At 34.0% G+C, this 25,509-nt stretch overlaps 2 protein-coding genes across 2 annotated transcripts in view; one reads left to right on the top strand and one right to left on the bottom strand.

The window, feature by feature from the left end:
• The window catches only part of LOC142978267 (F-box only protein 32), a 35,524-nt gene extending 10,806 nt beyond the window's left edge, over positions 1-24,718 (bottom strand). Inside the window, exons 1-2 of the mRNA XM_076122639.1 lie at positions 24,511-24,718; positions 24,284-24,337 (exon numbers count right to left, since the gene is read on the bottom strand). Of these exons, the coding sequence (XP_075978754.1) occupies positions 24,284-24,337; positions 24,511-24,611 (155 nt within the window). The 5' untranslated portion in view covers positions 24,612-24,718. The remainder of the gene's footprint in view (positions 1-24,283; positions 24,338-24,510) is intronic.
• A 444-nt stretch (positions 24,719-25,162) lies between these two features.
• On the top strand, positions 25,163-25,509 carry Ccdc56 (Coiled-coil domain containing 56). Its single transcript, XM_076122516.1, has one exon. The coding sequence runs from the start codon at positions 25,243-25,245 to the stop codon at positions 25,507-25,509; it is 267 nt and encodes an 88-aa protein (XP_075978631.1). The 5' UTR covers positions 25,163-25,242.

Below are 25,509 nucleotides of genomic sequence, written 5' to 3'. Positions count from 1 at the left end.
AGATACCAATGTATCACATAGTCGCAGAGTATAGAATACAATGTTAAATTGATCGTATCGAGTATGCCAATATTTAGGCATCGTCGTAGGGAAAAAGAGAATAGCACATGTTCACCTCACAGGCATATTTTTGATCATAATATTGAGATATCAGATTAGTTCACAGGTCAATGCATCTACCTAACATATTCTAAATCCCTTTCGAATATTCCGTGGATACAAGATTGAAAATCAGGTTGCTTCCACGAATCGTGTACGCGACATCACGATTTCGATCCGAAACTTAGCATCAATCTATTTCAATTAAGTAATTGTTGCATGCCACTAAATTGATCGGAGCATGCGAGATTATCTCCAACTATTTGAAAGGTTTCCACACGATATTGAAATTGCCTTGTATAAGAGTTATGAGGAAGCGATATTTTCCTGTATCTGAAGATAGTTATATCATTGTCAATATGTGTTATATAATAGTGCATAATATAGCTTATAATAAAAACGAGAAGCCACTCTATTATGAGACTGAGTCATCAAGTTCTCTTGCATTTTCTATGACTTCGCGTTTCACGGCTTACTACGTTCGTGTAACGAACTTCTCACCAGTATACGAAGACACATTTAGACCCTTTTACCAACGTCTTTGTGTAATGAAAATAGAAGTGCGAGAGGGGAGGCAGATGTCTCGTTGTGCTGGTTCGTCTTGAATGGCAGTGCAACAGCGTAGGTCGTTGACGTGGGATCAGAGGATTTGCTTTATACTACGGCTACAATGTTTTGAAATTGACTACTGTTGCTTCTACACAGTACTTTTATATTGTTATGACTTTGAGTCTTCATATTAAAACATTGTAGAAATATAAACAAAGATATCGTAGAGGACTAATACACAGTATTCGTAACCGGCGGTATCCTATGACAAGCTGTCTGGATATAAATGAAGCAAAGGAAGTTTGTAAGAATAATACAAAGTGGCGTATGGGTAGGTTTCAGCCTACCCTTATGCAAGAAGGTTTTTATTTATGTACCTCTATCGTAGCGTAAAAGCAAGCTGAGTAATGTATTAGTGCTCTAGATACATTTATTTGCTGGCATTTTAGGTACAATAGCAGATTTGCAACAAAACAATATATGGTCACATCTTAGTTTCAAGCCATTAGGACTGAAAATACGATACCTAGACGTAGAAAATACGGTCGTAAACATGCGATCAATGTTCGGTGGAATGCACGATATTTGGCAATAATATTCAGCAAGCAGTTGACCACAGACTAATACCGTGACATATAATAATAAACAAGGTAAGTACCTAAATGTTCTTTTGTGTACACATTTTAGATATATTAAGATTATACCATTATACCCGTTTATACATAAAGAAGGCATAAAAGAAGTAATAGTTTATAACTAAATACATGCGTAGGTGAAATTGACATAAGAGGAGTTTTAACGATTTCAGATTGTAGAATATAGTTGATAAAGCCTTTTAGCGCATATACATAGGTTTTATCTACCCTATTCTAACTTTACTCTGTCGCTAACTTTATTAACGGGCGGATAAGAATTGTACAAAATATGCCTTGAACAAAAATAGTTAATACTTTATGTTCTTCTAGTTAGCTTGTCTCTATTTTAAAGTTACTATGTTCTAAAACCGTTCAGTCTAACTACCGATTGAGTCCGAAAACTGTTAATGAGGATCGCTTAACTAGCGAATAGGTTGTTTTGCTAGTTTTATTAGTATCTAGGCATATGAAACAGTCTTTTCACCGATTTTCTCTGAAATTACACGAATTTCACGTAATCTTTTATTGTTGTTATAGCTGTAGGATCTGATTCTAGAGAAATAAGTGCAGCAATCAAAGGGACATTTGAATTTACTCATAAAGATAAACAACATTTGCATAAGTTTACTGCCAACGTAATAATTGTCAGCTGCGTAATGTGATATTAATTGCTTCAGCTTAGTACGCGTGAAAGTGGACAATTTCACTGTCATTGTATATTATTTAGGTTGGTGTAATAGGCAGGCGACAGTGAAAACGAAAGTTATTACGTGCGAAAAGCATCCACGCTTAAAACGGAACGACATTATAAATTCTTTTTTTTAATTAGTAATCTCAAGAATTCTTTCATAAATGGAACACGGAATGCAATCGAGAACGCATTTTAAAATAGAATGGAGAGACCGAATGTGTTTATAACATACCATTTAAATAGAGCTTTGGTAATGTTTGGGCGTTTTGATATTTGTGGAACTTTGTGAGTTCAAGTTATAATGGTGATGTTATTCGAACCAGTTGTTCCTGTAGAGGAGTGATTCCGGGTCAGCGCGTGTGCAACGCTCATGACAGGCGGTCGCGTGTAGCAATAGGCGCCACCTCTCTAATGCCGTTTTGAATAACAGATTTGATGCAATATTTCTTCTTTTTGTCCTAGCTCGTGAAACACGATTCTTAACTTAGTATACTAATGTGTTTTTATTTGCAGTTGAAACCGATGGTAATGAATCATTTTGGCATTATGAAGCGATATTTGCGTCGTTACAAAAATATGCATATAATTTTCGTCGATGTATGGATGTGAATGAGGCAGGGCAGGGGATGTTTTAAGGGCTCGTCGCTAGTGGCGGTCTTTACGTTGTGCCTACCCCTATGTGAAAAAGGCGTGCTATTATGTACGTATAATATTCGTGTAAGTATATCAAAAATACATAACTTTGGTGGTAGCAGAATTTCAAATGACTGAAGATTTGCAATGAGGGTTAGCTTGCAATTAAACCTGCTATGCTCTCCTTTTGAAGGCGTAAATAAACCTATACAGAGATAAATCAACAAAAAATATTATGATAGAGTTAAAAAAAAGGTGTAAGTTACATCACTCGTTTTTATTTCAAGGCGACGTTGCTTCAGGAAAAAGAGTATAATGCCTCGTAAATTCCGCTGTTTCGCATCACTAATTCAAGTAGCACAAACATTATAGAATTATAACATAGAGTTCCGTTGCGTGAACAAACATACGCCTACATAATTAATAACTTCATAAACAATAGATTACAATTGTTTGTTTTTTTGAAACTTGCCCTTTAGACGTCCTACAAGGCTCTTTAAAAGGACTGGCTATATTTTTAGCTTGTAGAAACGGATGACTTTAAATAGTTAGGATTGTAGGTGACCCCTTAAGAATATATTGTTTAACTGCCAGCCATTAAGTTGAAAATTGGATGGATGCAACAGAAATAAGTATTACCACTGGGTAATACTCAACATTATATATTCATTTAAGGTAAAAATGACGCCGTCTTAAATATTTTCTAACAATATCTCGTAGGTACTATTTCTTTATACTTTATCAATCACGTTGAGAAAAGAAAAAGGGATTTTCTATTTACGACTAGTAGGTATTCGTTTATTGGGATTCTAATACTTAACGCTTTAAAATGAAAAAGCTGGTTTTATTTTAAAGCATTTTTTAGACTTGCAGCTATGAATAGAATAGGACCGTGAATGCATTTTAATAGCTAGGATCGGCAAACTGGCGTTAGTCCGAGGCCGTATCAATAATAATAAAAGTTGAACTTGTCACTATCCGTCTGTGGGTCGCGTTATGTGCAAGGTCATGGCCACGTAATGTTAGTAAACATTTATTTATTTACATCTCTTTCACTCTATAGGATAAAGTTGAGATAGAGCGAGAGAAATCATCAATTTCTACCTTTCTTTAGAGGCTTTGTGGCTGCTATTTTCGTTACATTTGTTCCTATTAACAGTAATTATACAGAAGTTCAAATCTTCTGCCCTATGAATACTACAAAATTTACAAATGTGATAGTTTGTGAGTATGGATGTATGTATGTTTGTTACTGGAATTTGGAACATACCTAGATATAGTCTAAAACACGAATTCACTCTTAGACTACGTGGCTTACTGCTTCTCTATAATTAGGGACTGCTCTATAATCATCTACTTAATTATACATTGTTGGAGATATATGTATGAATTCTGTAATTTGATTTTATCAATATTTTAGTAGGATAGCAGATTGTAATAACTTATCACAGGGAAAAAAGTAGCAACTTATGTTATTAAACAATTTTGCGGTTGTGTGCGTTAAGTAATGGCTGCTGTAATTATAGCGTATAAAATACTAATGAATATAACAATTTTAACTCAACTTTCACGTTGTAATAACATTTTACATATAATAATTCACACAGTTATCGATGTAACATCCTGTTTAAAAATCACGCAAACACGAGCCATTCTTTGTATTCATTTTATATCATTTATTAAACAATAAACATGGATTACGTTTTGATTTGATTGGCTATAATTGAACTAATAAGTTTATATGGAGGTTTAAACTAGGTCTCTAAATTAACAAAAAATAAACCGTCTTGTGACCGCAGCTTGGAAGCAATCAAAAAAATGAAATTATAAAAATATTGGATGATGTTTGTTGCCCTGTTTTGTATTACAAATGAACAGCGAAAATGATTCTTGAGCTATCCGAAAATTGGGGTAGATTTTGATGCAAGTAAACAACCTAACAATGTACTTGTTACTACTCGACTTGTTACGGAAATTTAAAACCACATTAAAGTCAAAAAGCTTTCAGCTGGTGCACGCATTTTTTTCTCACTTTATTGAGTAAGTGGGTCGTATACACACAAACCTTCAAGTACTATTTAACAATCATAGTCTGCATAATTAAACACACACCATAATAAAATAGCTTTTTGTTCGCATAATATGGAGGTACATAGATTGACATTATAATAATTATAAATTAAAATATTATATTATTATGTTTGACTTTTTAGTTAAGTAATTTAGAAATATTTTTGTTTGAAGTCGGTTTTTGTTTTTGTTAAATTATAAAACAAAAGCTCTATTAATACGTATTCAATAAAAGTACAGCAATAGTATGACATGTACGTGCCTATTGTATTTCAGTAAATAGAGTTGCGAAGTACTGCGGGCCGGGCCAGGGACGCACTGAGAAGCCTTGACCTATAAACGGACGACTGAGGCCAGACTGCGGAAGGAAGGTACTACGCAATATTTATAGCCCTTTTGCCCTGTACTCTTCAATTACCCTTTTGGCTTTTATGTATTGACTTGTAGAATTTCGGGAAAAAGGATAAGGAGTAGATTAACTTTGGTACCTATTATCGACTTGACATTAGTACTACCGGACGGCTATAGTATATTTATTTTGGTGGATATCTTTATGATCAAATAAGACCTAAGCGGACAGCCTTCTATGGCGTGGTCGGCAGTGTATCCCGGGTTCGATTGCCGGGTCGGGCATATTGGAACAGACTCGCCCCCTATTTCTGGGGACTCACACTGTAAATGGTGAAACATGGGTGTATTTCATATACCTTTGCTACAACGCCGGGTATAAAAGGCGTGATATATGTAAAATGAAAAAATAATGCAGATTGTTACACTTCATATTATATTTTTATTTTAAACCAGACGACACATAATATTCTTCTCTCCTTGCTTGATGTTTGACAAATGGTCTAAAGCATAAATCATTCATTAAAGACATAACGATGTGCCAGAATGAGGGATTAAAACACTCGCGATAAATTACAGAGAAAAAAAATCAAGTCTATTCTTTTATTAATTAAAATCCAGCATTGATATTTAAAAAGTCATTTAAAATGTGAAAATTAATCTCGTGCACGCGACGGCCATCAGATCGTCAATTATAAAAGCAATCTTTGCTTCAGCATGCGTTAATTTAAAATAAAATACAATATAATGACAGTTTCGTTAGTTTTCAGATAAATTAACCATGTATTTAAACATTTATTATCATAATAACTATCTCCGTGTACTAAAACATAAAATCAGCAATTTTTGCTTAACTCATTCGTCTCGAGTAATATAATTCCGAAGTAAAGGTTATAATTACTACAAAAATATAATCCTAAAAAGAAACCTGCTCGGTTAAACTACTACTTCAATATCTATCTATCTATTCAGTCCATTCCTACCCATTGAGTATAGACCTTCCCTTGTACTAGCTTGATCTAATTTCCATTTTGCTCCACACAAATAGATTCAAGTTGTATACTGTATAAAAATACAGCACTAGATCTTTGCCTCGCTACTTGTATTAAAATGAGGGTAGTACTGAAATAGGTCACTGGTATTTGTGCTCTATAAGCCTTTTTCCAATCGTTGCCATAAGCCTTGTCTCTACTTCATCTAACACAATTATTTGTTTCCCTGGACAAGTAAGGTCTTTGTCATTTGTTCAAGGAATTGCTCTTTGATTGCTTTTCTAGAATATTCTACTTTCTGTTTTATCTCTTCTTTATTCTAAGGTTATATTGTACTGTAAGCGTACTAGGAAGTAAATTGTATTTAAATAGGTACGAATGTTTCGTAAAGTTTAATAGAAATTAGAATTTTATGATTCCCGTGAATTAGACTCCATATTTTATTCATCAGACAGCGGAAGCCTAGGAATTGATAGGGAATGACTTTGTTTGATGCCTGTGACTGACGGACAATAAAGCAACGACAAGAATCAAATTGCATAGAACAAAGCCGTGCCAATGAACGGCATCCTTTTATATCGAAGTGCCGCATAACATAGTATAAGAACGAGCATTATAAATAATGAATTATACCCTCACTTATATTGAAAATTATCGTTCTGGAAACTAAATTAGACTGCCTTTATAAACATATTACCAGTAACGACATGTTTTTGTAACAGATTTAAAAAGCCCGAAACGATAAAAATAAATGACTCACTTGAGATGTTATTTTTTAGGGTAGTCGTTTATTTCTAACCGCAGTCTTTGAGCGTGACAGTTTAAAATTTAGAATTTGGAACGCGCTACCATAGACAGTTAAATCGTTACAAACAGCCAACAAGGCAAGCGATTCTCCCTGAGTCGACACCCTGGCTTTTTGCCAAGGATGATCGGACAACGACCAACCTTTAATCACCCCTCGCATAGACGCGCCTGCGAACCATTATAAAACTGTTTCATTCCCATTTTAGAACTTAAAACGCTTTTATTGTGTTGCCAGCACTTTAAACGATACATAGATGGAATAGTTCGGATTCTAAATCTGTTTCGGGAACGATTTCTTCCGCGTTTATTTCGAAGTGTGCGACATTACTTAATGGTTTGCAATGCTGTTACGTTAGCGGTTGTTCGTTTCAAAACAATGGGACTAAAGTCATCAAACGGAGATCGCATGATAACAAGCAATTGCGTCTCGAGATGTTGCGATAAACTCTGAAAATGTACTGTCATTTGAAACTTGAATGACTAATTTAATTGAAATATTGGCGCAAATTATTGTATCTTTTGTATTGTTTTGTTATCTTCGATAAACAGATAATAAGTAATATAAAATTAGCATGTGAATCATATTGTTCGGATTTCTCCGTGCTTCATAATGTTTCACATCCTAAAAAATAAATTGTGATTTACGGATACACCACTTACTTCAAAATTTAAAAGAAAAATATGTTCAACGTGCTTCCATTCTTGGTATCCTGGAGCAATCATAGGTTCTTATTAAGTTAAACATTCGATAATCTCTCATTCAAGTTATTAAAGTAATTCGCAAATATAATCATTACATCACTATGACATACAAAACAGAGAAAAATCTCTACAACTCTTAGAACAATAGATACCTATGTAGCCAGTTGTATCTCATGCTATCACAACCGTCCACTTACATTATGTACAGAACTTTCTACGAAATCTTGTCATTTGGACATGTAACGTATCCATCATTATACGTTTTCAATGTCTATTGTTCAACTTATGAAATAGTAGATTGTTTTATCATACATAAGATAACTCTCACTTTTTATGAGCTTTTATTACTCAGAAATGATTGATCGCCGTATCGTATAGTACCACGGTAAATAAAACGTAATAGTATGCTTCATATTCACATGTATGAAAGTACAAGACATGACGGTAAAATTACAATCATTATTGTGAATTTGTAGTTGAAGATACATTCGTTTTGTTCGAACATTCAGCATAAAGCTATTATAACTGCTCTTGTTGGAAAAAGGAATATCTAAAGCGCTAAAAATAATCTATATAAATAAAAATTAATCACCTAGATGTATGTTCGCGCATATCTTTTGAACCACGTAACTTAATGGTATCATTATTTTTTTAACATGTTTATACTCGTAACTGACGGGACAAGGTTTGTAACGATTCCCACAGAAATGGAATCAACGAGATAAAATTGCACTATACCCGAACGAAGTCACGCCAGTCCACTACTCCACTAGTACTAAAATAAAAATACTCCAAAACAAGGTGAGATAAGCAGCTTTTTGAAATACATACCTACATACATACATTCAATAATTTTCCAATTCGCACTATTTGCAAACGCAAATGCGACGGAGATTAGAAAATTTCATAGCCATGTCAATTGAATAACGCGTACGCTTTTCAGCCGTTTTGCATAAGTAATTTCATTTCTGTATGTACTCTATGATTCATGTTTCCATTACTCGTCTATTTATAGTATGGAGAAAATCTACATATTGTACATGTACTAATTTTGCTTTTAAAGTTACAGATCTGAACTCTATGTGATATTTCTGAATAAGATAGATTAAGTACTTTTTATCAGAGGACCTTTTTAAATGCGTATAATCGCAGGTGGAATCTAGAACCTAAAGATTTTTTGGAGCGTAGTTAGAAATTAAAATGGGGAGTTTCAACTGTTTTAATAATTTTCACTCCTTGGTGGCGTTTAGTAGGTAGTTCCCAATAGTTTGTAAATCATATTCTTGACTCCCCATTCATTTGCTATTTTTAACATTTAACGCCGTCCCACAGAAGAACCAGTAGCTCATAATTATTGGTATTTGTGCGCTTCCGCAGTCTGAAAATAAACACAAGGGAATCGAAAGCACTTTCACTCTCTCCCACTTCAAACTATTAACCCTAATGATCTCAAAATATACGACTTTCAACCTTATTCTAAAGGCTACGAGTCCATTTTAAAATAACCGGATTATAGAGTAATGCAACTATGTGCAATTGATACTGACGGTAATGGCATTTACGTGATTGAGTTGACTTTTTAACTTAGCCGCCTTGCGATATGTAACGCTGATTGCCAATGATAGTGTCTCTTTGAACGAATCGTTTCCGTTTCGTGTTAAGAGCCATTTTCTTAAGCAATCTAATGACATTTTCAAAGTATGTTTTAAATGTATTGGTAACATTTGTTCTTGCTGAAAATAGTTTTTCTAACATTTCCCAGGATTGGCTGAATATAAGACTGCTGCAGGACTTTACACAATATTAGTCTAAAGTGAAAAACAAAAATATACATTTGAGATAAAAATCTGATACTGAATCTGATGGTGGTACTGCTATTTATAATGTTTTATACTGTTCTAATATTTCACTAAAATACTTAACAAACTAGAAGGTAAATTAATCCTAGATAGTGAGTAACAAGAACCGAAAATTGGCAACGAAACAAATCCCTCTTGAAACGGAGTGCGAATACTAATCCGGATTCGGGATAAATGTAATCGAAAATCGACAATTTGTCCAGTTTTACATTCTTAGCCGATATTGAAAAACATCATCGTAGAAACTACGACAGAATACAAAAGTTAAGTCAATTTATCGGAGACAAAGTGAGACAATTTATTCTAGACGGGCAAAATTGGAGCAACAGCTCAATACCTTTATAGTCTAATCTTCTGATCGATGAGTTTTGGCAAGGCAGGCTTTAGCTTAATACTAGGTCTTTCCTCACTCGTGTATAGAGACTCTTTGGTTTTATTTTAAAGAGCAGTTTAGTAGTGAATCGGGATTTAAGGGACTGGAGGGACTATTATTGTGTATCTCAGTTGACAACTGTTTGATAGCCAGCCATTGTGCATATTGTTTCTTTTCTTAAATAAGGGGGAATTATATTTCACGTCCAGGCAGCAATGTACTGCACAATGGCTATCAAATAGTTTTTTGCAAATCGTGGAAATAAAATTACTATTTAATTAATACATGTTTTGTACTGATAAAGGATGTAAACAAAGTGTTATCTATTGTCACTACCATCAATATGTGTTAAGTTTGCGTGGAGTATGTAGTTCCAATTTACAAGATACGAAAATTGGTAGGCGGATTGATATAATGACAGGTCATAGATCATTGTTAACGAAGATTATATATTGAAACTGATAGGAATAATGTTAGAAGTAGACGTTTTAGCTAATATCTTCTAGGTAAAGCGTAAAAAAACCGCTCTAAAGGTTTCTGTGGTTAATAAATAATGAAAGTAATGAGAATTTTATATGGATTTGTATATCTGTCTCTCCACAACATCTGGAAATAATGATTATCTCTCGATCGAGGTAAAAAAATATGTATGTACGTACGTAATTTACGTTCCAATACCTTTAAGTGTTATGAAATAACACTTACTCAAAAAGCTATCCCCACTAAAATCACAAGTAAATGCCAAAGAAAAACAAAAAGGGACATCAGTGTTATAGAAAAGGCCAGGCCAGGTGGACCGTCGTCATGATTATTAAAATATTGGGAAGGGATGTCGAGCAACATGACACCTCGGAAGGCGAAGCAGCCACGACCTACATTCGACGAAATACAGGGAACATTATGCGACAAGATATTATAAGCTACTTTTCAGAATAAAATATGCAACGAACCGTTTGAATTTTTAACACGAACATGTTAGGTAACGAGCGATGTTTACATACTTGTTATGTACTTTTAAGTTTTTAAAAGAAGAAGTGTATACTATGTGTTTTAAAAAGAGAGCTTGTAATATCAACAGAAACTGGTATACAATTTCTTTTTCAGGTTTTTTCTACGGAGAATCGAATAACTTTAAGTCTTTAAAATAGGCTTTGAAATGGTAAAATAAACTGGAGTAAGTATATTTTTTTTTCTACAAAAATATCCATAGAAAAGTGCACTCTTGACGAAGTTGCTTGGGATGATAGAAGATACTTTTTCTCAGATCATATTGATTCGAAAAAGAATAGAATAGAATAGAATGGATCTCATTATAAAACAAATACCTAACATCCTACGCAAATCCATTTATCATTATAAATACTGATGATGTGCTAATACCGATAACATGACTGAATGAACATCCCATACGCATAATTAATTAATGAGTAAAACTTGAATTATGATCTAATAATGAATGGCGTCCGTTTTTTTACCCAATCGTTTCCTGCGGGAGACCGTGACCCAGTTATTGTTATTCGAGGATAGATGCGAATACAACGCTGTATTACACATACGTATGTACATAGGTTTACCTACATTTGCAGCAACGGTAAGCTATTGCGTAAAATTATCGATTTGTGTGGCACAACATCCTACCTGCATGACATAAGTTTGGAAGACAAGTGTAATAGAAATAGAAATAAATCAGTAATTTATGTAATACTGTTGTTAAGCTAGAAGTGAGTACAATTAGGTAAGTTTACTAAAATTTTGAAAAATATCAGCGTTGTTAAATGGGAAAGCTTTTTCTTGTTAGATGGAGTATCTTCAAGATTCTGCTCCATTCTGGGAAAGAGCCAAATTTTAAGTCCATACTTTAGTATCGAAGTAACTCTACGCAATACTTATTAACCCGTGAACAGCTAAAGCTGCCAAACGCGAGCAATGTCATCGTTTCGAATCTCATTCATACATCGCACCCCATTCATTACCACGACTAATAATGATTAACTGTTTAACCGTAGCCAAGATACAAACCAATCTGGCACCAAATCAAGAACCATCACATATTCTTGCTCCATTTAAACAGCTTTGAACAACTAATTTGACATGATCTATTTCCTCAAGTAATAAGACGAAAAGTTTTTTTCATTAGTGCTTCAGAAAGTCGAGACAAGTTGACTCACGTTGAACAAATAGCTCTGGAACTAATGAAGATCTATATAGACTAATTGTTTGTCTTCGAGAATATAATGGAGTGGAAGAAAATTCTAGACGTTGACTATATTTTACTGTCACAAAGCTGAGACTTATTTATTACTTGCGAATTAGTGCACAGAAAATGTAAAGAACTAACCTAGATATTATTCAACAACAAGTTTGTTGACATGTCCCATTGGAATTTCAGACAGTCATGAAGAAAATATGTTCTTAAATTTCTAGCCTTTAAATAATAATGTATTGATGTGAATGAAGGAAGGGAAGTTTGTAAGGATCGTACCAAGTAGAGGTCTTATGTTTGTACTTACCGTTATGGGAAAATGGCGTGATATAATGTAAATTTAAGTTGTTATTGGTGCATGTCTAAATAATATGAATAATCCGTTTTTTTAAATACGGTTCAACAATTCGCTCAGCAACAAGGGGTTGAAACGAGTTCCAGTTTCTTTGTGCCAAAGGCCGATCTCGAAACGTAGCGGAAATAACAAGATCTTATTGTGACGAACATGTTTATAAAATACTTGACCAGAACCAGATGTTTGAGATTAAAGTGTTTTCAAAACACTGAATTTATCCGTTAACAGTCGTATATGAATACGGGCCAAAGTAGCTTTGAAATACAGTATATAGACCTCCATTTAAGCCAAAAAACGATAATGAAAGGACACTGCCAAATCCATTGGCTATTAAAACCAGATAAAACCCTTGTTTCATATTTTATTAAACACTTTTACGATCCGCTCTTTATTGTTCGCTGTTTTATGGACTCTACCACAACCATAAAATGCTAAGACCCATTCATTTGCCGACCACATTATTTTATTCAGGACAAACATTCTGATTACGTATGCGGCAAGAGCGAAATTAGATTAACGTCGACCTTTGTAATGAAACAGAGAAACTCTGGAGCAATCAATCGAACAGTCGTAAATAGTAGACATACTTATAGCGAAACCAATCCACATTAGATTGAAAGCCAAAATTCTGGATAACGAATTCGTAGGTAGTTGAGTTAGCTTTGGAAAAACCGTCATTATTGCAAAGTGCTTTTAGGATTGCTATCCTCCAAGTGGTTTTTAGGGTTTCGTACCCAAATTGTAAAAACAGAACCCTATACTAAGCCGCTGTCTGCCTGTTCGTATGTCCGTTTGTCGCCAGGCTGGATCTTATAAACCGTAATAACTAGGAAGCTGAATTTTGCTGCCGCTGTCGCTATAACAACACATACAAAAATTAAAAAATAACTGTTAATTTTAGGGGACGATAGAATAAATGTGTTTTTTGTTGTATTTTTTTTGTACGAAACCCTTCGTGCGGTAGTCCGACTCATACTCGGCCAGTTTTCAAAAGATAATCTGATGCAGAAGATATCAATGCAATCGTCTAAATGGAATTCCTAGCCTTTCAAGGGTTCTGAGGCGTGGTCGATTCCACTAAAACATTTAGGTGTGGCTCGAGAAGTTAGATCGTCCCGTCACTCTAGTGCAATCTATCTTCGTTTTCTTGAATTAATCTTTCAGCCAGTTTTTCAGTTGGAAATAGTTTTCTATTTGTATTTTAAGCCGTTCAAAAGCTTTTAGTGCCGTTTTAGTTGGAGATTCTTTCTATTTTGGTTGGGTTGATATCTTTTGAAATAAAGTTCTGTAATTCAGCGGCTAAAATAACAACGTTCACAAATAATGTCCCACTACTGGACACGGGTCTCCTCCCAGAGTGATGGAGGAGTTAGTCCACCACGCTGGCCAAGTGCGAGTTAGAGACTTACGTAAAGCAAATGAAAGGTATACCTGCGTGTTATATTCAGTCCATATTACAATATCCTGCTTATATAGACAAAAAACGTAATCACAATGACAAAATCGACAAAATAGTTCTTAACGAGTGCTCAAATTCGTGACTTGCACATAACTTTAATGATCATTCGCTTCATAGTTCATACACTTGTGACTCGTTAGTGTTTCCTGTGAATTGACATCAGTTATCCAAGTCTTAATTGCGAAGCGGAAAACCTACTCTGGATTAATTGGAGGCTACAAAATTGTTATACAAACTCCGTTGTTAAACGAAGACCTCTCGTGAGATAGGGTTATCAGACGCCATTGATGGTATTACACGCCAATATTGGGGCATAAGGTTATTCAAAGTGTCTGCCGAAATTGAATTCCGATAGTGTCAGAATCAGGTGAAAAGCGGAGTAGGAAAATTCCTTGCTTTTAAAGATTGTTTCATAGATTTATGGGAAAATTACTGCCTAGATCTATGTTGTTAAACTGATATTATTTCGATAAAGTTTTCAGTGGTTTCCATAATAACTAAAGTATCTCTTATGTGTCATTTTGTAGTATTTTTGCCATTTATGAGGTAGATTGGTAGCCCTAGGACACGTGTAGCAAAATTCGTCAACGTACTTCAGGTCGGATATTTCGCGCAGACGAAATTCATAAAATAACATCGTAACCAAAATTATTTTCACGATAACGAGATTACTTCGTGTAATATTACGACATAATAATATTATGCTTTGAACGTAGACAGCCAGAATATTGTCATAACATATTCAGACTAAGTGAAAATAAACATTTGAACAACATTGCGTGACCTTATTTCTAGTTATTCCCGAGATGAAAAGAAATATTTTTATACTTTTACAGATACTTTTTACAGGATACTTTTAATTCGATTTTTTTCTTTTATTTCCGTTATAGTGTGAAAAGAGGATTATATACCATGGTTCTATGACTTTTAGAGGCTTCGAAATGCCAACAGTTCATGAAATTCAAAAAAGCTTTTTTGGAAATAATGCCTAAGTACCAATGTGGTAATATGAAAATAAATAGCAATCTTGTTAAATATATATTAATATTTGGTTAGTTCTTGTATCAAATTGGTAATAAATAGGGTTGCGAGTATTGTTTGCCAGTAATTAAACTGTTCATTCGATGGCTATCTGAAATAATTGACGAGTCAATGTTGTACACAATATCGGTGAAATTTTAACCAAAATGTTATATTGCTTTTTTTAATATGAAAGGACCGGAACTTCATGATCGAGTATCAAAAAGTTAGTATAACAAAATAACTAGACTGTCAAGCTGTTCTCGTTTGCAGTTTTTTGCACAATGAAAAAATTAAATTATGTTTCAAAGTCGTAGTTGTTTATTACCAAGCTATTAGTAATAGGCATAACTTTTAGAATTACTCTACAGTTTCTGTTAATATACAAAAAAAAACAACAAAGGTTACCTCTTTATACTACTGTAGATATGTAGTTTAGAGAAATAAAAAAGTCGTGCGACAAAAATCATTTAGACCCAGTGACTACATTTTGACCTCCACAATCCGGAAGCCAATCAAGGTTTTAGAAAAGCAGTAGCTAATATCTAAAGTAATCAATATTTGCAAAGTACAAAGCATTAAGTATTAACTTACTCTCAAGGCGCCTATAGCCAGTTACGCTCACCGATCAGTAAACGATCTGTGCTGTGGGTTAAGTAACCATTGGCGCGGTCATTCCATAGATGGGTGACCGTATAGTAATATTTGAATTGGGCGTCTCCGTGCTTTGGAGGGCACGTAAAAAGTTGCTCCCAGTTGTTATCTAATGAGATAGCAATCGTTAAGCCCCTTGAAAGGCCTTCGGCCGAGTATAAAAAAATTTACACTAGGTCGACCACTAACCAAATAGTAAAAAAAAACCTCTCATAGCATCTTCTTAATCGTTCTATTGTATCTACCATTAATTTGTCCTCAACAGTGAATAAAACTCCATTCTAAAACCATAACAAACAATCCACTCGGCTCATTTAAAATTAGTTTCAATGCGGTTTAGAGTTCAACAAACGCGATATTTTATTGGCAAGAGTTGTAGGCGTCGCGCGGTCTCGGCCGACGACTCGGCTTATCTTGTGAATCATCGTAATCTTATGTTTATATCCTATCAGCATATAAATACAGCATCTTTGTTTACTAAACGTAGGGGAGTAGCACTTCCACGTTTTATAGCTTGTTGTTCTCGAGTTATTTGTCTTTGTACCGTGGTTGGGTGATTGAAATAGGTTAAGTTGTTTTTAAGTGTTTTTTTTGACATACATTCTATAAAACGCCTTTGATCTAGTAGTTAGTTAGTTACAAAACAGCTTGAATTAAGTCCTCAATTCCATAGAATTTTCCGTCAGGACATTAACAGTAACAGTCCGGTACAATGGTAACATTAAAATCTGGTAGCCAGCTCGGTGAATAGCCATAATTCGATTCTTATACTGAAAATATGGACGTACTCCTCTATCTTTGGGAACTATGGCGTCATATAAAAAGTACCTGGCCGGTATGATCGTCAAACTTATCGCAATGTAATACATTAATTAGCAACCTCCATCAGTCTTATCTGATTAATAACATTATTGATTTAACAAGCCTCAAGTCAAGTACACTTGCAGCAAATGAGTCACGATTCTATTTCTGAACTTGAAATTCACCGTTCGTGTTTGCGTATTCCTTGAGTGAATTCAATACGATAGACGAAATGAGCCAATAAGCGATATTAAGCGGGCTTATCAACTTTATATAGAGCTGTTCCCTTTGAAAGGGAGTAGGGGAGTTTGCTTCTGTTCGAATTGGTAATCCAGGTGGAAAGTATATAAGTGAATTGATAAAATGTCAACGAACGGAGGGAAAAGAAACGGCTAACGGATTTGTGGTCAAGATGATCAATACCACTCAATCGTAAATTGCCAAGAAACACAAGATTTCAGCTCAAATAGTTTTTTTTCGAATTCACAGATAGTTAATTATCCACGACGTTGTATTTTTAAGAAGTCCCTTTCAATGTGATTAATTCTTTGTTATGTGTTAAGAATTACTTTAACTTTAAATTCTTACTCCAGACAAAGAACAGAGCCTCCTAAATCAAATCTTGGCATCTCATATTTCACAGTCTCTCTCAGTACGATTGTGGATTATAAAGATGAAATATTAATAGCCATCGTAAAATCTTTCAGTATTATCTACATTCCTACGGTTTTAGAGTTAAAAAGTAGTAAAAGATATCAGCTTCTAATTATCTAAATATTTTTTAACATCGGTTCAGTAGTTTTAAACAAACAAAGCTTACCTCTTTGTCGGTCATTTGCCGGTCACGTAAACAGTGAACTCACGTTTTTTACTATTTATTTGTTTACCAACGCTGAAAGGTAAATAACTGAACAATAAAACGGTACCGTATTACTCAGTAGGGTAAATGAACTGCAATGCTTTGCAAAACGTTCAGCCATTTTTGCCCGGTTTTCTAATTTGTCACACTTCTAATAGCATTGTTCTGTGTTATTTAAGTTATTTTTCACACCTTGAAGTAAGAAAAGCGTAACAAGATCTTAACGTAATGGCAGATAAGCCTTTCTTTCCTCAACGACGTGAAGCATCGATGGCTTCAGTAGAAGAAGGTTATAAGAGTTAAATATAATGAGTCTACTTACGCTTTTTTTGACCTGAAGATGTCAAGTATGGTGCAATTTCCTAAGGCTTAATTTGAAGAACGTCATAAGGCAGGACTGTTTTTAAATTACTTATGCTCTTTCAGCACTAAAGTAACAATATATGATAGTATTTAAAATAGTCTTTGTACCTACTAAGAGCAATGTCCGACTAAACAGTTTTGCATACGTATTACGCTTGAAGGCAATGCAATTTCGTATTGAGATGAGTTTCTAAACTGACTTATATTATCTAGGTACCTACATCACAATAGAGTAGAAATAATAATTCAGCATACTAAGCTGCTTTAGGACCTGGGGAAAGCCATTAATCTAGAAAAAAACTTAAATACTTTCTGACTGAACGAACAAAAAAGGTTTTGTTCGCAAATCGATTCAGCTTACACTAATTATGTGTAATCCCTGACTTACAGAATACTTTTAATACTGAAAAAAGGTCTGAAAAACGTAGAAATTTTCTGAAAGATTTTAAAGAAATATAGAGAGTGAACTTAGCACGTATAATTACTAAAAACATTGGGACAAAAAGAGCTAGAAGTCTCCAATGGAATTTCGATAAGCAAAAAGCAATGAATTTAAAAGAAAGTTCGTGCACTTGGTTAATTAAAATTTTGCCTTACTCGGGAAAAATATGTGAGTTTTGGCAACGGGCCAGATACCGTAGTAAATCATAGTGTGATATTATGTTCGAACATTGATAATCTTCCTATTAACGTTTAAAGGACCATGCAAAAAAATGTATGGGCAGTGTCCCATCCCATCAACAGACATGGGACAAGTTTCAATATCATTATTACGTCCCATGAAAAGTCAGTACCAATTTTTAGTTCGGAATTCGACGGGGTTTTTTTTTTAAAGAGTTTTGACAAAAATAAAGTATTTTTATTTTAAAATAAAAAATTTCATTTTAGACGATAATTACAAAAAGCAATTGTTTAACTAGACATTTTAAGTATTAATAACACAAAAACAATTGTGCAAGTAGATACTTAATAACAACAGAACTATTATCCAGACAAAAATAACGTTATATTATTCATCTATTATAATAGTCGATAACATTGCCGCTGGTAGATTAAAGTCGATATGTCGACCTTTGCCCATATACCATATAATTGATATTATATGGGCACAACTTCCAACCGTACGCGCCCCTGTTAGGCATGGGCAATACCACTGTTCAATAGTACGTCTCCCAGTTTCACTTCGTTTTATTAATATGTAACAATAATAAACGCGCGATCTAACGTGTCGAGATTGTATTCGTCCTCTAATTAACCAGACATTATCTTCTCGAATATTATACCTTGGCAAATCAGTTAGCTGGTTTTCTCGAAATAATTCAATATAATAAATTCATTCCGAATATGTTCCGCACAGTAGGATGGTAAAGTACGTCTTACGGCTGTTCTCTCTCGAGTTTTTTTTAGTTAAATAGTACATTTTTAATTCAGTTCTTAATACTTAATAAAACTGTATAAGTATAACATATTTCTTTTTATTGCACGATAACCCCATATCCTACAGTGATGTCGCCATAGTAAAAAATAATCATAATGTCGAGATGTATTTAATGAGATATGTTTGGCATCTGTTGATGATATGGGACGATTTTTTGCATAGTCCTTTGGAAACAGTTTTTGCTTTTGGGAGAAGCTCTCGCGCTGGCAAAGATTATCTGAAGATGCTTCTCAAACATGCAATTTGTGGACTCCGAACATCGAAACAACCGGGTCCATAGATCGAATATTTTTATTGTAAAGGGCAAATCGATAATCGGGATTATAGTGGTAATTACTAATTACAAGTTTAATACACGAACTGCCAGAATTTGATTGCTGTTTTACAAGTTTTTTATTTATCTAGTTATGTTTTAATAGCGAAATTTCTGGAACGTGCAGAAATAAAAAAGGTAAGTAACACCTTACAGTATCAACTTTCTTTCTGCACGCAAATGTTATTTATTACCTTATAATCTTAAGTTACGAATACGGAATGAAAATGATTAGTGTTAAAAGAGAGTTGACTTGAGCGATATGTCACTTTTTATAATTAATGGGCTTTCTGCTTTAACACTTTTATTATTAAATTTTATAATTACTTGACCGAAGGTAGTAGACTATAATGATCAGAGGCCTTACCATAATTGACGGAAACGAATTGTCGTTGAAACTTCGTTAGTTTCTTATCACAGTTCTATTCATGCTGGTACAAGAAATCTTCTCGACAAATTAGAATAGAAACAGGTAATAAACGAACACCTTCAATATTTTACGAAATTTCATTTCTACAAACCGTAGTAGACTCTCAGGTTACCTACTTTTTATTTGGCCATTACGGTTTAAAAAAGGAATATTGCCAGCATGAAGAATATTGCCAAAGAAGATAGCAAAAAAGGTCGAAAAAGATATGAAAACAAAATAGAAATCAAGTGTAATAGGCCGTCTCAATGATCTGCAAGCATAACCGACTGAATGCAGTGCGATTATGCCTACTTTCTAATTCCTGACCTGTTGTAACCCAGTATTTAAATAGAGCTGAACTGTCGTCTGACGATTATCGCCCGCTACAATTATGTTACAGGCAGAAAACAAAGGACTTGTATGTAAACATGTGCATTAGAAAAAAAAAATTTAAGCCTTATGTCAAAAGTGACGCGGGACGTTGAAATTGCTTTGTGGATGCTCAAAAGCCTTTAAGGGTCCGAACAATAAGTAAGAAAATGTTTATTTTTCCGACTTTATGTCTAGTAATGAGAACTCATTGTTTTGCCAATATTAAAGCTTTACTCAATATTAGACATTGATAAATTGCTTTACCCAATAAGGTCAAGATGAGATTGGAAACCAATCGATTTCGTATTCCTACAAGATATTACGCGTACTGTATTACTAAATAGTCTGTATTTGAGTAACAGCAATTACTAGCGTTAATATTAAATGCAAATGTATGATAATACGCTCATTTTTAAAACATTACAAAATGGTTTGTGCTTGATATCGACTTGGCTTGCGCAAATACTGAGTCGTTCAGGAACCGCGGTTACTCCGATAGGTGAACTTAGTGCAGTAACGTAGTCTAGGTTGGCTAGTAAAAACTGAAAAATATTGCTGAAAATGTGCCTCACTTACACGAGCCTGTAGTAAAAAAGTAAATTATGTAGACAAGGGAACTATTGCACGATGTTATTTTGTAATTCGTGCAAGTTTATTGCCATATTTTATATCTTTTAAACGCATTAATAGTATAAACAAGGCTTTTTATATTTATGAAAAAAAAAGTAAGGACTATGCTCTACAATGAAGGTTTAAAAAAAAATGCAGCGGTAAAATATGTACATTTTAACGTTTACACACGCACAGTAAGTTCTTAATATAGGCATTGTTTTTAAATTTCTTAACTATTATTTCACGTCATTACTTAGTATTCTTCATACGAAAACTTGGAAGATTGACATTAAACCTTTGTCATTTCATTTCATTTATCCTTCTGTACTGAAGAATGTGATCTTTACTATTTTACTTCAGTTAGTTTACACGCACGATTCGCTAATATTACTTTACTAAATATACTTTAGTAAGCTGTAGAAGGTTTGCTTGCCCCAATTTTGTATCGAATTTTTCACGGTGACCCGAGAGTGCAGTATCATGCGATGGAATATTTTTTCGCTTTTGTCCAAAATGTGATTGATGCTCTACGGGGAGCATGGTAGATGATAAGCGATAATATAATATATTGCTAGCATTATTTTATGTTAAAAAAATAAATAATATAAGATTAAAAAGACCATAACATGAGAAGATAAAATTATGACAACTAGATTACCTTATATCAACAACAATTCAAATAAAACGTAAATCACGTCTGATCAAAGACAATAAAAATAAACCGAGACTACTTTTACAAACTAATAATAACTAATTAATCTAGAGAGACTTACAGCCGTTATTTTTATTAAAAATATAAACAGATAATAAATGAAATGTCAGACTATTTAAAGCGTTGCCACTGAGACGATATAAGACGTATCATCAAAGGACTCTTTGGAATTTTTGATTTAAATAAAATAATTTAAAAATAAGCGTCCTCTTTCCTGTCGGGACATGTTTTGAGTGTTGTTGATTCATCCGGAACCCTCCGTCAAGCGTGGGAGGACTTTTTGGTAGATAAACATTAGGTATTTTTGTCTCCTTTTGAATGAAAACATCGTTAAAGTTAATGGTATTTTCGAACGGTGATTGAGTTATAATTTATATTATTTAATTCTACAGATTGCTAGTTAATATAAATGCAGACTTACATGTGTCGTTATACTCTGTAGATATTATGATAATATATTATAACAGGTTTAGTATAAGTAATGTTTTCCTCATTGCTATGAATTATTCTTGCGACATGTAAGATATACGTGTTTACTTTAGAAAGGATCGATGCAAGCAGATATGAATTTATTTATGACTAGCTTTTGTAATAATTTTTTATAAGAGTGAAGGAAAATAAGGGACTGCGGTAATTACTAATGCATTATTTTCCCTAGAAATATCCTGTTTTTACTATAATAAATGAAAAAACAAAGCACTTAGGCATTTAACGTAGAGTTAGCCCGTGACCACGGTCATTGATCAAAATGTCGGGTAAACAAACATGTCATCGTAATCTTTAATTATCGATCGCGTTTAAGACCCAATGCATTATAAAATTGAAGTCATATTCTACATCCTATACTCTCTGTATTGGAGAGCAAAATAATTCCACGTACGGTTCTAAAACGATTGAAAAATGGCATGTCAATTTGTTCAGCAGTCCAGATTGAGCAGGAATTTCACAGGCGAGTGGTTTGACCTGAGCTCGTGGACGTTTCAGCCTGACCCAGATTCAGTACAAACTTTTTGTTTGGACACAACTTCCCGTCCGTTTGAAACATGCGGTCAGAGTCGATTATTCCATGTTTTGGTCGTGTATGAACTCGGCATTCAGTTTATTAATTGAGCCGATAATTGCGGGACCAGAATTGAATGCAATGAATGTTCGTTGAGCTGAAATTCATTGTTTGAGGGCTATTCATAGCTCGGAGAGATTTACGATGGTAGGTATAGCACTTTTTATATTTGCCAGGAGTTAAATAATCTGTACTACAATAAAATAAAGTTAAAAAAGGTAACCCTTAGTTACTTTCTTTGAACGAGCCCAACTTAGAAAATATGAATTAAAACTGAAAAAAAGATGTGCTGCATAGTCCATTTATTAGAGAAGGCTATATATAGACTGTATAATATCTCGATATGCATTTTATTAGTGGAGCTGAATACTTAAATCCACGTTGATGAAGTGACGACCGCTTGTAAATAAATAACCTAGGTTTTCTGTACGTTTGTTACATTATTAGGACAAGGTTTTCATCTCATTTAAAAACATTTAAACTATAAAATGAACGTTACATTGACCTAAAGATCTTCGAACTTCGAGTTTCTGCATTTTGCAAGTCCTACGCATTGTGAGGACTATCACTACATCCTAGTGTGAGGGTGTTAACATAATCTGGCATTGGAAATAATGTAAGTATTTAGGTTATCGTTTCTTATCCGCAGCCTAAATGACTAATTTTAAAGTAACTGCGCCACAAAGATTTATTCATCGTTTTGTAAGAGTTGGGCATTAAAGTATGATATTCTCCAGAATGTTTGGTTTTCTCATTCCAACATCGACACAGATTAGTGTCGTCGCGCCTCTGTTCACGATGAACTCAAAATTACTGAACAGAATTTGGCAAATAGAAAATCAGAGACAGTGGTTCATAAGAAAGGTTTTAGTTTAGAAATAGAGGCACTAGTAATAAGTGAAAAGAAAAACCTAGATAGGTTTTATCTAAGCGCATTCATACGTTCATGATTCAAGTAGTTAAGTGTGCGTAACGTCTTGTAAACAAAATATGATTCACTAGATACATTTATGCATATAAATGTTGCAAGTAGTCATAGTAATAGTTAATTTGTTACATATTTTATTGATATCGAATATCAATCGACCTATTTCCCCAATAAGTTTTGTTTTTGATAAAATATTTTGCCGCGTGCTTTGTTGATATTTCACAGACAATATTATGTTTTTGGAGCATCGGAGAGATAAGGCATTATTGTTTACATTCAGCCTATTCTTGATTTATATTTGTTTCTCGTTTTAAGAATTGTAAGTAATGGATTATAATGTCACAGTTTTAAAAAGTGTTTACGAATTTTAGCTTATAACCAACCTACCCACTTAATTTGTATTTTATTACGATTTCTAATCAAATAAACTGAGTCAAACTGCTTAATTTTAGTATGACTATGTTTTTGTTATTAGTACACTTGAGTCTCATGTTAATTTTATCGTAGTTAAGCTCTAATGAATAATAAAATTAATTGTATGTGTTTACCCTGGTCATAAAGGTAAGATATAAAAGGAAAGAGTAGGTGGTGGTTTTGTATGACCTAACGGGGCTTTCCGGAGAAAATAATATTGCGTAAATAAATATTTTCATTTACCTACTAAGTTTGTAAGTAAAAGTTTCAAATCGTAGGTAGAACTAAAAATAAGAAGTAAAACTAAAGCTTCGTAAAAATAGGGCTTTCATGCGGATTAAGTTCTTTGTTCCAGACGGGGCTTAGAATACACACGTCTAAACGCATAAATACGTATAACTAAGCTGTCTTCGTTTGTCGGTGTTCTACAAATCCAGGCGAAGGACTTACACACACGCGCGCAAGAAAATCAATAACACCGTACAACAACAGACAACAGCTGATCTCGAACATACAAACAATACAAAATATATTATTTGTAACTAACACTTACCATGACTTTGGTTGAGAATCGTCAGTATTGTTATAGTTAGTTATAGCGGGATATCTGCAATATAAAATAGCTGGTTTCAACAATCACAATAACACTACACAAATAACAAGCGAGTTTTAGCCAACTAATATGTTAGTTAAAAATTAATGAACTAAGTGGCCCGTGTTATTTCATTGCGTTCAACTATTGCGAACAAAGGATTGTGTTTATTTTGCAACACAACTCACCTCTGAGCGGTACACTCCAACACTTTCTTTTTCTCCCATCCTTCCTGAGTTTTTACCCATTCCTCACCGGGCGAACGCCAGTCTTTTGAAATAAAAGGCATTTTATTAACACAACACAACAAACTTTAACGTGATTAGTGCGCAACTAAACACGAGTCGCACAAGTAGACGTCTGCAACGCGAGACGCGATTTGACGATTTTGACGTGAGAAGTGCGAGGTTGCGAGTTCGAACGATGCAAATGTATAAGTGTGAGAGAGAAGTCTTGTTTAGAAAGAGATGGTTGCGCGCATGGCTTTTGTTTTGTTGATCAACGCAAACGTCATGAACAGCTGTTTTTATTATGTTTTAGTACAAACTAGAAAAATATGTTCCAAAGTTTTTTAACGACATATAATACGTAAAAACTAACTTGAATCATATGATTGTTGTAAAGATATTATACAAGTAAATTTTCTTGAGAAATACATAAAATGGTAACAGAATAGACAGAGAAGATATATTTTAAAGTAACTGAGTGCAAGAGAGGTAACCAATATAATGCCTTATCTTTTATATTTGTCAAACCTGTATCGGTTTTAGTCTGACTAATTAGATTTTCATTCATTCTTTATTTAACATCTGTGGCACTACTACAGTCTATGGTATCGATCAGAGACAATTTCATTCAATCTTTAGAAGATTGCATCAGTGTTGTTGAGGTTATATTTTCAAAGAAATTGTATTTTCGTAATGGGTGACTCCGGTTACAAGCCGAAAATCAGCGGTACGGCCCAAGACCCAGTGCTGAAACAGGCTGAGATAGCCTACATGAAGCTGATTGAGGAGAAAAATCGTGAACGAGTACATAAACTTCAACAGTTATCGAAGAGAAATAGATTGACTGGTTGCGCGATTGGTGCTGGAGTACTCGGTGTTTATCTGTACTCCATATTCGCCGTCAAGCAAGAAACCTTCCTCGACGATTTCAACGAGCCTGTTAAAATACAACAACAATAA

The sequence above is a fragment of the Anticarsia gemmatalis genome, chromosome 14, assembly GCF_050436995.1.
Source record: "Anticarsia gemmatalis isolate Benzon Research Colony breed Stoneville strain chromosome 14, ilAntGemm2 primary, whole genome shotgun sequence".
Taxonomy (NCBI): domain Eukaryota; kingdom Metazoa; phylum Arthropoda; class Insecta; order Lepidoptera; family Erebidae; genus Anticarsia; species Anticarsia gemmatalis.
The sequence above is the reverse complement of the archived record's forward strand: the minus strand, read 5'-3'. Positions and strand labels throughout refer to the sequence as shown.